Source organism: Papio anubis, chromosome 5 (genome assembly GCF_008728515.1).
Source record: "Papio anubis isolate 15944 chromosome 5, Panubis1.0, whole genome shotgun sequence".
In the NCBI taxonomy this organism is placed as follows: domain Eukaryota; kingdom Metazoa; phylum Chordata; class Mammalia; order Primates; family Cercopithecidae; genus Papio; species Papio anubis.
The window spans coordinates 166,711,254-166,726,209 of record NC_044980.1 but is presented as its reverse complement, the minus strand read 5'-3'; the positions used below and the strand labels follow the sequence as shown (position 1 = coordinate 166,726,209).

The following is a 14,956-nucleotide window of genomic DNA, read 5'->3' as shown; positions in this document are numbered from 1 at the left end:
TATGAGCAGAAGCCCTGGGCTTTCCCTCCCGAATTCTCCTGTCTCTCCTCCGCCCTCTCAAATTCTTCCTGTCATAGTGCAACCCGTCCTTCAAGGCCCAGTTCCAAGGCCAGGTTCTCCCAGAACCCAGGCTGACACCCACACAGACATGCCCTCCTGCCTCAGAATTTCTTGCCACATGCAGGCCCAGCCCAGTCACCCTCTCTGCACAACCTTCATCCTGTCTTATCTGGGGGACTATCTGGGGAGGTTCCAATGTTGGTGAATAGATTAAAAAGCATGCAAAATACACAAACAGAGCTTGATCTACAAACCAAGGTGCTGTTTTTAGGATCATTGCCTGGCTCCCCTGACCAGCAGGGCTCTCTGTAACACCCCATCCTGCAAAATTCAGAGATGTCCCTAACCAAACCCATTTGGGTTAAACTCTTCTAACTGATGCCACACTCTTGGATACATTCATGGGAAGAGTTAGGCATCGTCGTCATTCCGATAGAGGATAGCACTATATTCCGATAAGGATAGCACTTGGCCCCAGAGTCACTCCTAAAACAGAAAGATCTGCATCCATCTCCTGGCCCTCTCTTTCTCCCTCGTTTCTACTCATTCACCCATAGCCTGTTCATTCCAGAGAAGTGACAGCTTTCTTACTTTTTGAGGCACTGGAGTGGCAAATCCACTTATGACAGAGTGTTTGTACATGTGTTCATTAAGCCTTTCACTGATTCTGTGTAATTGAAAGAAATGTTGGGTGTTTCTGTGCTGGCTATGTGGCTCAGCCAGGCTTTGTGGGTGGGATGCCAGCGCCGATCCCTGCACTCTCCCACTCGCCATCTCCCAAAGCCGGGCTGGAAACCAGAGGCTGTATGGGAGTGGGCAGGGTTGTCTGAGGCCCTGTGCTCCGCAGCCTGTGCAGCCCCAGCCAGGAGGTGCTGTGTCGTCTCCCTTCTCTCTCCCAAACACTGTGCATGTTCAGCCCCAACCCCTAGCACAGCAACCCACTTGGAGCCTCAGCTTCCAACTCTGCCCAAAGTCAATCCTGGTCTCTTCCTCAGATGGCCTGCCATCCATGTTAGAGGAGATGTGTGAGCACAAACTGTAACCTATAAAGCAAGATGCAAAGATGCATGGTCACTGCAGCATGGCACAGTGCTTAAGACCCCGGCACCAAAAAGGTGTGGGCTTCAATCACAGCTCTGCTGCTCACTGACTGCGTGACCTCGAGCAAGCTGCTTCGCCGCTCAGTTCCTCCAGTTCTTCGTCCCCAAACGGGGATGATGATGACGAAGTGGATGGCAGTGGTGTTGAAGGTGGGAGCACCTACTTCACAGAACTGGTAGGAGGGTTGTAGGAACTAAGACACATAAGGCATTTAGTACTCGGCATGGAGCACAGGGCATTTCGGTGCTGGCTTTTCTTCACAGTCACCACTGATACCGAGTTCCGGCTGAGAATCAGCTCATTCACTCTTAGAGCTGCAACTTCACTTTCTGGAAAAGCACTAGACAGTGTTGCTCAGGGTCTAACGTGGAACAGAAGTAGTGTGGGGGTGCAAAGCAGTCCCGCAAGCCCGGGTTTGGACCCCCACTGCTCTGCGACAGCCCTCGTACAGTCTCTTTTTCCCCTCTGAGCCTCCATGTCTTCATCTGTCTAGTGGGGTCAATGTCCCCTACCTGCCAAGGTCACGCTAAGCCCGAAATGAGCAATTTAAAAAGGGATCCTCCACATCTTCCTCCTCAGTTGTGGCTAACCACCAGTTGCATTAAGTCAAGGGCATCACTACACCTTTAGTTTCATATCTGACTCCATCGCCAGACTTCAGGGCAGTGATTCTGTGTCATCCGTTGCTGTATTCCCATTCCCCATGCCCAGCACAGCCTGGCCCTAGAAGCCACCCAGTAGGCATCCACTGCATGAAGGACATTGAGCTGGCAGATAAGCAGCCGGTACACCTCTCGGTCCTTCCTTAGGACCACAACACCATCTTAGGCCCCAGTGACCTGAGGATGGACATTGCCCTACAGTCCAATTCTAGCCCCAGCCCAATAGGACACTGTAGGGCTCACCCTGCCCTCTGGGACCCCCACCCCCAGCATCTTCCCCATCAGGCTCACTGAGCAGCAGGTAAAAGAACGTTGCAAAGGAAGGTCAAGACTCTCAGACACATCTATCTTTATTTGTTTCCTGTCAGAAAATTTCAAGAATTACACCAAAAAATACTTCAGCCTCTGCTGCCTACTGACAAAAATACACCACAAAATTATAAAGCGTTCAGCGGTTTTGCTAGGGACAATTTGTTATTCCGCTTTGGATGACAAATGAATTTACAGGTGACTCAGGGTGATGGGAGGTTGGGGGAGAAGGGAGGAAAAATCAGATGAGAGCGTTTGGCAGGATAGTTTGAGCTATGCTAGTCCTAGTACCCAGCTGTTGCATATGATGATTTCAGCAACACAGCAAGCCACAAAAAAATACCCTTTACATGACCTGTCGGAGACTCGTGAGGAAGCAGTACCACATCTCAAATAACCAACTCTCCCAGCCGGTTCTGGCCCTGTGGGTCCTGGAGCTGACACCCTGCAGAACTGGCCTCCCTGAAACGTTTATGAGAGGCAGGGGAATGCCTGATACGGTTCCAGGGAACTGGGAGGCCTGGTCAAGGCTGGAGGCTGCCTCCTTGTCAGGAGCTTCTAGAACTCAGTTGGGGAGTTTGGACAAATGTCCCCTTTTAACACAACGAAGTGGGCAAAAGACAGTCCCATTTTTCAGCTTCCTTTAGAAATGATTTGGCATTGTGGCGGCCCTGATCTTCAGATCTCTTCCTGGCTGTCTTCCTTCCCTCCCTCTCTCCCCGCTGCTGTCTCATCAACATGGGCAGTATCCAGGTGTGGATCTAGAAAATGCAAGCAAAAGACAAAGAAACTCTGCCCACTCCTCAGCATTTGCTGATGCAGAACCCACCGCCGCAGGGTGAACATTCAGAGCCCAGGTCATGTGGGTCTGCCCAGGTCCTAGTATGGAGGCCCAGAAAGTTTGTGCTCATCTTGCAAAATGCACCAGAGGACAGTACATTTCACTATGGGTTATGTGCATTCTGGGCTTAGTAATGCCAAAATCAGTTCTTCTCTCCAGCTTGGCCATTCCTCATTTCCTGCGTTCCTACCCTGCACACAGGCTAACCGAAGAGTCCCAGTCTGTGTCACTCACATATTCTGCACCCCTGAACCCCCCCCACTGAAGCTACGTTTTCTTATCTAAGAAGCCCACAGAGTCTGTGCTCATCACTGCCCTTCAACGTCTTCCGATGGAGCCAGTTTAATGCTTTTTGTTCACGTTGTTTCTTTCCTTTTCTGCTGTTACATTTTCCTAACAAAGAATAAGCAGTGGCTTTAAAAATATCTTACATGGGAACAATCAACACGAAACATGCCTTTGTACATGAGCCTGACTCGGGGACGAATCAACAATACCAAGGAACGAAAAGAAATATCGGTTCAGACAACTCCAGCACACACCATGTTTTCGGTGCGCTCCTCCCCCCACCCTGCCCTGCCCCGCCCCCGCCCCCATATCCCAGGAGTACAGTGTTGTCTTGTAACTGGAGCTTGGCTTAGCCAATGGGGGTCCTCCTCTCCACCCCGCCCCCCATTCCGGCTGGGGCAGGCCTCTAGTGGCCCTGGGTCTTGGGCGGCTTGGGCTCATGGATGACAGCGGCTGCCGACAGCCACGGCCCGATGGCCCGGGCAGTGCTCTGCTTGGCCACACTGTAGTGGCTGATGACTGTGTAGAAGCGGCTTCTGGAATTGGGGTCCTGGGAAGAGTAGTACGCATCCAGGGAGGCTGGGATACAGCGTTTGTGCTGAGGAAGAAAGAGACAGAGTCAGGGGTCATTCAGCAAACTGCTTCCAGCCTGCCTAGCAACACAGCCACCCTGACTAGGGCGCAGCTGCACTGGGCTGTCGGCCAGAGGGCAGGTGACAGCTCCCGACCTGGCCTGGCATGCAGCAGCCTTCCCAACACCAGCGCCAGCACAAATACCAAAGCTCCACTTAGAAGAAGCCAGACCACCTGAACCTGATACTGACACTGATTCAAGGCCAGCCTTCTCTGCGCACTGACTGTCCGGCTCTAGTGGATGCTCCAGGGAACCCCACAGATTCCCTCTAGCTGGCTGATTCACCTATCCTCTGGTTGCCTCTCTGGGCTGTTGTTCATGGCCAATGACTATTTATTTCCTCCATTTTACACTTGCATCTCCTTTCTCTTATATCAAAAGTGTTGCCGGGTGCGGTGGCTCACGCCTGTAATTCCAGCACTTTGGGAGGCCGAGGTGGGCACATCACGAGGTCAGGAGTTCAAGACCAGCCTGACCAACAGAGTGAAACCCCACCACTACTAAAAATACAAAAATTAGCTGGGCATGGTGGCACATGCCTACAATCCCAGCTACTCAGGAGGCTGAGGCAGGAGAATCACTTGAACCCAGGAGGCAGAGGTTGCAGTGAGCTGAGATGGTGCCACTGCACTCTAGCCTGGGTGACAAAGCGAAATTCCATCTCAAAAAAAATAAAAATTAAAATTAAAATTAAAAAAAGTCTTGGTTCCTAACAACATTCATGTAATGATGTATTTGCATTATCCTACAATAAATATAGAACAGTCACAAAACAGCACTAATACTACTACTATGAGGTAATGAACCTGGGGACTACTGGACAAACTTGGAGGTTTCCCTGCAGCTCCCTGTGTCCTTAGAATACACTCCACCAAGGGTGGGAGGTGAACATGCTGTCATCTACAACCGGTTGAAATATTTATTTTCTTTGCACGTTTATGTCCTTAACTTGATATAGAGCTAGGTTCTTTAAACAACGAACCTCTTGCTTTTTTTCATTTATTTATTTTTAAATATGTCAAACATTTACATATTTCAAGGACAAATATTTAAGAAGATAGATCCGAAGAAGCCTTGTGTCCATCCCTTCCTCCTGATTAACCATTTTTATTAATTTTTAAAATTTATCCTTCCTGAATTTCTTTCCAAAACAATAAGCAAGCAGCGCTCACCTCCCCTTTGCCCACACACAGGCAGGACCGTCCTTCCATCATTCATCCTTACTATCTAAAAGAGCGTTCTCTGTCCATGTATGTAGGCTTTCCTTCCTTATTTTCCCAGTTGTAGTGACGTTTGCTGTGTGGATGTGTCACATTTTATTCAACTGTCCCCTACTGTTCCCATTGTTTTGAGTCTTCCTGAACCTCAGCTTCTTTTTTTTTGAGACAGAGTCTTGCTCTGTCCCCCAGGCTGGAGTGCAATGGCGTGACCTCAACTTACTGCAACCTCTACCTCCCAAGTTAAAGTGATTCTCCCACCTCAGCCTCCCAAGTAGCTGGGATTACAGGCATGTGCCACCACGCCTGGCTAATTTTGTATTTTTAGTAGAGATGGGGTTTCTCCATGTTGGTCAGGATGCTCTCAGAACCTCAGTTTCTGACCACTTGGAGTGTAGTCTAGGAAGCCAGATCTGAACCCCTCCATGGAAGTTTGGGAGGTCAGATTACACCCCCGGTGGAGTGTATTCTAAGGACACGTGGAGCTGCAGAGAAACCTCCAAGTTCGTTCAGGAGTCTCCCGGTTCATTACCTCTTAGTAGTAATATTGGTGCTATTTTGTGACTGTTCTATATATATTGTAGGATAAGGCAAATACATCATTCATGAACGTTGTTAGGAGCCAAGACTTTTGATATAAGAGAAAAGAGATGTAAGTATATAATGGAGGAAATAAACAGTCATTGGCTGTGAGCAATGGCCCAGAGAGGCAACCAGGTGATAGGTGAGTCAACCAGCTAGAGGCGGTCAGATTGGAGTGTAATCCAGGCGGTACAGAACTGAAGGATACACATTTTTAGGCTGGCACACTTCCTATTTGATCTCCCCACATCAAAACATAATTACTGTGATGTCTTGGAAAACCCTCTTAACTAAACACTCTCTACGTTTAACTCCTCATGTGTGAAATGGGAGTCAAAGAAACCGTATTTCTCAGAATGGTTGTACAGCCCAATTGAGATAATGTTTAAGGAAACATCCAGCAAAGGTTCTGATGTATTAGAGATACTCAGCAAATGGTAATTATAAATATTAATAGCATCAGCTGTGTTCGCTCTGAAACAGACTCTGTCTTTACTGCAACTAACATTTGTTGAGAGCGCATTATCTAATAGGCCCTTTGTTAACTGATTTTACTTAAATTCTCTCCTTAAGGTCTCCCAAAAATCCTGGGAGCAGGCATTATCAGCCCCCATTTTTCAGGGGAGAAAATGAGGTTCAGAGGGGCAAGGAGACTCCCGGAGGTCATGCAGCAGGTTCCGTTCTCTCAGAGGAGTTTAATCAGAGTGTGGGTCAAGGGGAGACTTGGAGACAGAGCTTCAAAGAACCTCAGAGGCACCAGCCCTGCCTTCACGCCTCTGGAGGGCCACTGCAAGGGTAAGCAAACAGCCATTGAGCCAAGAAGGCCCACACCAAGCCGAGCTTTTCCAAAATGGAACAGTCCATGTCAAGAGGTAGTGAGCTGCTTCCCTCATTGCTGATGTGCCGTAGAAGCTGGACCATCTCCTGACCCTGGAGAGCACCCTCTTGGGGGAGGAACTCTACTGCCTACTGGAGACTGAGTCCCTCAGGAAAACTTGGAAACTCCTTGCCAAACACATATTCCATTTTAAACAGTCAGTAGGGAGGTTGTCATACTCAGAATTTGGACACCAGTGAAGAGAAGACATTGATTAACTCTCTTACTGAATTTGAAAGTGACCTGGGGCTACCCAACCACCTCTTACCTTATAGACGAATCCCTCTGGGCAGCTGTGGTCATAGGTGAAGGCTTTGTAAACCACCAGGAACACGATGCACGCAAGGAAAGCTAGGGCCAGGCTGACAAGGATGGTGACCTGGAGGAACACAAAATTGAGAGTCATCCAGCCTCAGTCTGCCCACCTTCAGTATCTGCATGCAGCCTTCAGAGCCTAGGACTGGCAGGCAGCATGGTGTGCTAGAAAGGGGGACAGGTCCAAGGAACTCGCTCTGTCTTGGCTTTGTTAGTAACTTGCAGTCTTAGGCAAATCACCTGTGCTCTTTGGGCCTGTTTACTCCTTCTTCAGGATAATCTCTGAAGCTCCAGTTTTGTTTTGTTTTGCTTTGTTTTGTTTGTTTGTTTGTTTGTTGTTGTGAGATGGAGTCTCACTCTGTCACCCAGGCTGGAGAGCTGGAGTGCAATGGTGCCATCTCAGCTCACTGCAACCTTCGCCTCCCGGGTTCAAGCGCTTCTCTCTGCCTCAGGCTTCCAAGTAACTGGGATAACAGGCACCCACCAACACACCTGGGTAATTTTTATATTTTTTAGTAGAGACAGGGTTTCACCATGTTGGCCAGGCTGGTCTTGAACTCCTGATCTCCTGTGATCCGCCTGCCTCCGCCTCCCAAAGTACTGGGATTACAGGCATGAACCACTGTGCCCAACCGCTCCTTTCTGATTTAACATGTGATTTCCCCCTCATTTTACTTTTCCTGATAACTATGTGGGACATAGGGGGGTTGATCAACAAGCCATCACTTTCAGTGCTTCCTGCTTTCCATCCCTACCCCATGCCACCACTGGTGCATTCCAACCTTGGACATCAACTGCTTCTTTCACCTTTACTTGGACATCTAACACACTTTCAACACATTCCCAAACCAAATTCCCGCTCTCCTCCCAACCCAAACCTGCTCCACCTGCATTCTTCTTCATCTCAGAATATGTCAATTTCACATTTGCAGCCACTCAGGCCAAATATCCTGAAGTCATCCTTGACTCCCTTTTTCTCACACACCACATCCAATCTACCAGAAGAAACTATCATTTCTGCCTTCAAAGACACCCATAACCTGACCACTTCTTACCACCTCAATCACGTCCAACCGGGTGGAAGCGATCATCATCTCATCTGCGGCATCTAACAGCCTTCTAACTAGCGATGACTTCCCTGTCCTCGAGGGTGCATTCAGCACACAGCAACCAGAGAGAGCCTTAAAAAATCTAAAACAAAGCAGGGGCCAGGTACAGTGGCTCACACCTGTAATCTCAGCACTTTGGGAGGCCGAGGTGGGAAGATCACTTGAGGTCAGGAGTTCGTGACCAGCTTGCCCAACACGGCGAAACCCCATCTCTACTAAAAATACAAAAAAAAAAAAAAAAAAAAGCCAGGAGTGATGGCAGGCACCTGTGATCCCAGCTACTGGGGAGGCTGAGGCAGGAGAACTGCTTGAACCTGGAAGGTGGAGGCTGTAGTGAGCTGAGATGGCGCCACTGCACTCCAGCCTGGGCGACAGAGTGAGACTCCATCTAAATAAGTAAATAAATAAAAGCATGGCCCTTTTCTGCTCGAAAGCATGCAGTGGTCTCCAGCTCATTCAGAGAATAAACCCAGTCCCTACCCACTCTCTGAAAGCAACCTTTAAAAAAAATAATACAACACCAAACTAAGTGGGGGCACCATCAGGATTCATCTGAAACCAGTCACTGGTTAACGTCAGAGGCATCTCTAGGCTTGCACTGACCCCATCCCACCACCTATGTACACAGGGGCAGGGATGCCCCCACAATGCTGCAGCATCTAATATTACAAGCAGAATTTGTGTGTGTGTTATTTTTTAAAGCCGGTGTCCCTTTCAGTCAGTTGGCCCAGAAATATGGCAGGATTCTTCTCACGGAAGAAAGGTTCTTTTTGATTCAGGAAAAGAATAAAAATAACTTTGGGAGTGTCCATGCCATGTCTTTTCCACCCCAGGGCATGTTTATAAGGAAAGAAGGAGACAGGAGTCTACCTTGCTCCAAAAATATGAAGTTGTTTGTTGGCAGTTTTAAATACTGGACAGGAGGAATTTGAAAAGGAAAAGAGGAAGATGGATGTGGGGAGGATTCTGTCCAAATCTCATGAGCAGACACCGTCCATGAGCAATTCCTAATGAGTGTGTGTATGAAGTTTTAGGAGAGTACTGTTTTTAAGCTACGGTTGACACAATGTACTGTCCATTCTCTCCATTACCCCAAGCCAGCAGTTGAAGGCCATTGCATGCTTATCAGCCTCCTGCCTTGGATTGCAGTGATAACAGTATGGGGCGAGATGGTGCAGAGATCAGTCCAGTTATCACACAGGCAAGAGGTGGAGCCGAGATGGAGAAATCAAGAGAAGTTGGACTTAAAGCAAGAGATACCCTGAAGACACACACGCACCCTAGGAACCTCCTATTTGAATAGTACAGGAAAGGGGGCCACCCAAGACCACGACCCACAAACGCTGAGGACCCAGGAACACATGATCAAGTCTACATGGAGTAGAGATATAAAAAAATTTTAAATGCCCAGATTTCCCAATAGCCAAAAGGTAGAAAGAGCCCAAATTTCCATCCGCTGATGAATGAATAAACAAATTGTGGTCTATCCATGCAGCGGAATGTTATTCGGCCATGAAAGGGAAGGAAGGACCAGCTGCAGATGCAGACGGCCCTTCCAAACGTGATGCTGAGCCAAAGAACCCAGATGCCAATGGCCACATGTCATGTGATTCCATCTGATGAGCTACCCAGAACGGGGAAATGCACAGAAGCAGGTGCGGACTGGAGCCTGCTAGGACTAGGGGGTCTGGGGGGATGGGGAATGACTGATAAGGGGTATAGGGTTTCCTTTTGGGGTAATGAAAACGTTTTGAAACTAGACAGAGGCGATGGTTGCACAACATTATGAATGCACTAAATGCCACTGCACTGCTCACTTTAAAGTCGTTACGTTTATGTTACATGAGTTTTCTCTTAGTTTTTTAAGATAAATGCCCAGAGTTTAGGCAGCAGCCTGGCACCTGCAGCTCTGCCCTGGGGACAGGGAGCCAATTTCCTAAGTGGTGACCCTTTCTGTTAAAGGGACATTAAAATCCTGCTGGCATCCCGTCCCCTCAAAGAGAACACACCTGGGCCCAGCCAAGAGCGTTGCCTATAGCCGCAGGCTCATCCACGGACTACAGTGCAGCTGCAGAGCTCGTGTGTGCGCGGGAGGGAGTTCAGAGCCTCAGCCCCAGCCTGCCATTGCCTCCAGCCTGACGATGCAGGGTCTGAGGGAGCTGCTGGAAAGGTTCCCATCCCAGTGACCATGTGCAACCCCAAATCTTGCCTAGGCAGAGTCCCAGGCCTCTTGGGAGACTCAGGAGCTGGGCAAGACCTCCCAACACAGGTATGGACATGCCCAGCCAGGGCTGGATGCGGCCCCTGGTCAGCAGCGGGTTAGTAAAGGGGCACTAGGAGCTGGTGCAGGACCCAGCAAGCCCGCCTGTGGGACAGGTTCCCTTTACAGGGTGGGCTGCTCCACTGCTAACGCCCCCTGAGTTAAGAAATCCCAAATAGGAACTGCAGGGGCTGATTCGCCAAAGCGCCACCAGGGCTAGAGAGCCTGAGCACAGAGCAGGCCTCCAGCAAATGCTTCTGGAAAAAGACAAGGGAGGGAGGGAGGTCCCTGTGAGGTAGTGGTTTCAAACCCTGCTTCACATTAGAAGCAGCTGAGGAGCTCAGAAATGCTGATGCCTAGGTTGTCACCACCCCCATGGGTTCTGATTCCATGGGTCCAGGACAAGGCTCTCCAGGTAATTAGCATGTGTAACCAGGAAGAGCAGCGCTGCTCTAGTAGGACTACCTGTGAGTGGTTCTCAGCAGCTGCACATGTTAGAATCCCCTGGGATTCAAACGTTTCAAATGATCCTGGTGCTCTAGCCCCACCTCAAACCAATTACGCCAGAGTCTCTGGGGGTGCAGTCCAGGCCTCGGCATGTTTTGAGGCCCCCAGGTGGTCCCCACATGCAAGCAGTCCTGTGTGCTGACACTTGCCGGGTGTCCTCCGTGACTATCAGAGTCAAGGGCCTAATGCTGACTGGTTGCCACGGGTACAGCCCAGCCCGTGGGATTCACTTCCGCCAGCCCGCACCACATGTTCCACGACCCCAGAATTAGGCTGAATGGAGGCTGTTTTAGCTGAAGGAGAGTTTGCCTTCATTCCCTAGGAGTCTGGTGAGGTCACACAGCACGTTGTGGTGAATCAGGCACAGGCTGTCTCTTGGGGCCTCACAGTCTATAGGGGGAGGGAGAGATAGACTGATGGGCGCAGACACTTGCAACACAGAGGCGACACCATGACAGGCCATCAGCACAGGGGGCTGCTGGACCTAACCAACCTGGGAGTGGGGGCATCAGGGACGTCCTCCTGGGGGATGTGACATCAGAAGTGACTTCATGGAAGAACATTAGGATCGGGGGGAAGAAGGCTCTGAGCAGAGGAAATGGCATCAGCCATGGACAGAACATGGAAAGCACATGGGCTGTTCTGGAAGCATCATAGGCCTTGGCATGACTGGCCCAAAGGTGTGAGTGATGGGGAAGCCTGGGGGCCTGGGCAGAGGGCAAAGAACAGATTACACTTGGGCTTGATCTTAAGGACAACAGATAGCCAGTGACGGTTCTAAGCAGGGAAGTGACAGGGTCAGAATTGTTTTGGAGTAATGTCTCTGGGGCAACAGAAGGCCTGTTTGCAGGGGGATGGCTGAAGGCAAGGAGGCCAGTGGGAAGGCTGATGTAGTAGGGCGTGTCTCAGGTGCTGAGGCCAGACAGGGCAGTGAGGTGGAGTCAATGGCCTAAGATGTCGTAGGAGGTGAGCACAGCACTGCGAGACAAGAGGAGGAAGGGTCGGCTCAGGCTGGCGAGTTTCACAGGTGGGCTTTCTGGATTCTGGATGACGGAGTTGCCAGTGATTGCTGGGATGGGGCAGGAGCTGGGGAGTCCTCATTTGGTTCCAGGGCGAGATTTCCTACAGGCAGGTTTCAGTTCTGCGAGGCACCCTACTGCCCCCGGCCTCCCTTTCTGGTGGATTTGTGAAATTCAGGGGCCCCACGTGCCTGATCCCTGCAACAAAGCTCCCGCCATGCCGGGCGAGCCGAAGAGGGCTGGGGAGGGAAACTGCCACTTCCCCACAAAGCACCTCAACATGAAAGCCGGACTCCGCATCAATATTTATTGACTCGGTTTCTATAACCTCCATCCTCAGAGACGTTCTAAAGCCCTTGGTTTCAGCTCTTGAATGTAACAACCTGAGCCTCGCAATAAACAGCTTGCTAGTTCTCCTGCGCTAGATTGGAGGGTTTCATTAGAGGCACAATCCTCACCACGGAACACACTCTCTCTGCACCCGTCTCCCCTCATCCACTCACTCAGCCACTCGTCGTCCGCCCTCATCCACTCACTCAGCCACTCGTCGTCCACTCAGTGCGAGTCTATTAAAGGGCCTACTGTGAGCCAGATGCTGTGCACAGTCATGGCCTCAAGGAGTTCACAGGCGGGAGAGTCAGACATTCAATGAGCAAATCACCAAAGAAATCACCACAAACCAAGCACTGAATGTGGTCTGAACAGAGCACACGAAGGTTGCTCTTTGATGGGGTGGTCCTGGAAGCGAGAGGGGACTGGGCTCCAGGCAACCCCAGGCCAGAGCATTCCAGGCTCTCCAGAGATCCTACAAGGAACAGGAGCTCGAGGTTCCAGAGGGCCTGGAAGGAGCAGTCTGGTTGTGACAGAGGGGACAAGGAGGAGAGAGCACTGAGGTGAGGCTGGAAGGAAGGCAGGGGTCAGCCCTGTAGGGTTTTGGAGGCCAACATCACCCTTGTCCTGCCCAAGACAGTAGCTCCCCACAGAGGCAGCCCTGGTGCTGTCGGGGTAACACCTCCGCTCAGCCTGCACCCCCCCAGCCACCCTCCAGTCTCATGTACCTCTCCCCACTGGGTCACACTGTCCCCTCCAGCCCCGGCACCCTGAGAGTTCCTGCAGTTGCTTCTCTGGGCCTTGGGCCAGGCCTGGAGCCCCCATGTGCCCTTCCTCAGCAAGGAGAACATCTCCTCAGCGTTCAGCTCCAGCCCTGAACCCCAATCTGTCCCTGCTCTGTAGCTGGGGCCTGCTTCAGCTCCTCCTCCACAGGAGCACACTGCATCCCCATCACCCCTCACGCCTCCCAGCCACCTTCTACTGGGAAGGCCTCGGGCAGCAAGCGAGTCACACCCTTTTCTCTGTGCCCAGCACAGTGACTCATACAAAGTGGGGATCAGACACATTTCCTAACCTGCAGAGTTGAGTTCAATTAAGACCAGAGAGACAGAGAGAGAGACACACAGACATACACACACAGACACACACAGAGAGACACACACACAGAGACACACACACTGAGAGAGAAAGGTACACACACAGACACACAGACACACACACAAAAACAGACACAGACACACAGACACAGAGACACACACACACAAAGAGACACACACACACTGAGAGACACACACACACAGAGACAAACACACACAAAGAGACACAGTTACACACAGACACACAGACACACACACACACTGAGAGAGAAACACACACACAGAGACACACACACACACACAGAGACAAACACACACAGTTACACACAGAGACACACACACACAGTTACACACAGAGACACACACACAGTTACACACAGAGACACTTACACAGTTACACAGACACAGAGACACCACACATAGTTATACACATACAGAGACACACACACTGAGAAAGACACACACACACAGACATACACACATACACACACACAGCCTCCCCCCAGACATCCACGAGCAGACAGCCATGCAACCTGGCCCAAACCATGCCGTGTGCAGACGGAGTGGTACACGGAAGCACCTGTGTGTCTCCTGTTGTCTTCCCTCTCCTCAACCCCGCCACCTGACACATGTGCCCAACAAAAGCACCTTAACCTTGAGGAGAATCAGGGTTTGGGTTGGCACCCACGAAGACGCACCCACGATTCCTCTTCAGGCTTGTGAGATCCAAGAGAGAAGAGAGGAAGAACTCAAAATAGAGCACGGAGTTGGCGACTCCGGCAAAGATGTGCCGGGACTACAGTCACAGCGACCGCTGCCCCATGACCCTCCCTCCATCTAATCCCAGTGGCAGGAGTTGTAATCAAAATAACAGAGGCTAAGAGTTATTGGGGACACAGTGTATGCTATCATCACAATCATATGAAGTAGAATTATTATCCCCATTTTGCTGATGGAGAAAGTGAGGCTCTGAGAGGTAAAGTGACTTGCCCAAGGTTCCCCAGTTGGTAAGAGGTAAGTCCAGAAAAGGCACCAAGGTGTCTCATGGGCACCTTGACTTCGCCATGCCCATGACCAGCCTCAGCTGTGGCAGAAGGCAGCGCTGCCCACCGCGTCTGGGACCTGACTCTGCAGTGACCCCTGCCTCCACCTCTCCCCCAGAGCCATGCCCAGTCAGACACCAGCTCTGCCAGCTTCTGCCTCTGACATAGCTTATTTATCTCCCCTGCCCCCGTATTCATCATAAGCCCCCTGGCCAGACCACCATCACCTCTCCCCTGGGTGCAGCAGCCTCCATGCTGCTCCTTGGCCTCCAGCCTCTAGGACTAGACTCTCCAACAAGCCAACTTGGTCACATTGCCTCCCTGATGAATGAGTTGCCACACCTACAGGATGAGGGTTCATCTCCTTGGCAGAGCAGAAAAGGCCCTTCTGGATTTAACTTCCACTCCCCTTTCAGTCCCAACCCCGGCCCTCCAAGCTCCAGGCACCCCAGTGTTCCCCAGCCCCATCATCTTGCAGCTGCTGGTCTCTGCCTAGAATGCCACTTCCCACTCCCCAACCTGTCAAGTCCCTGCTCACCCTAGACGCAGCTCAACTATCTCCTCCCCAAAGTCTTCCCCCAAAGTCCTCAGGCAATGTTGAGCCTATCCTGTCTGATCACAGCTCTTCAAGACACTTCTCCTAGGGCACTGTAATTAACCTCACCTGTCTGCTGCCCCTCTCAGGACACAGTCTGGGGTAATACT

The 14,956-nt window shown here is 50.8% G+C and overlaps 1 protein-coding gene across 1 annotated transcript in view; it reads right to left on the bottom strand.

Moving 5' to 3' along the window:
- Positions 1-2,155: 2,155 nt before the first annotated feature.
- Positions 2,156-14,956, bottom strand: part of NSG2 (neuronal vesicle trafficking associated 2) — a 63,353-nt gene continuing 50,552 nt past the window's right edge. Inside the window, exons 4-5 of the mRNA XM_031666609.1 lie at positions 6,840-6,950; positions 2,156-3,859 (exon numbers count right to left, since the gene is read on the bottom strand). Of these exons, the coding sequence (XP_031522469.1) occupies positions 3,668-3,859; positions 6,840-6,950 (303 nt within the window). The 3' untranslated portion in view covers positions 2,156-3,667. The remainder of the gene's footprint in view (positions 3,860-6,839; positions 6,951-14,956) is intronic.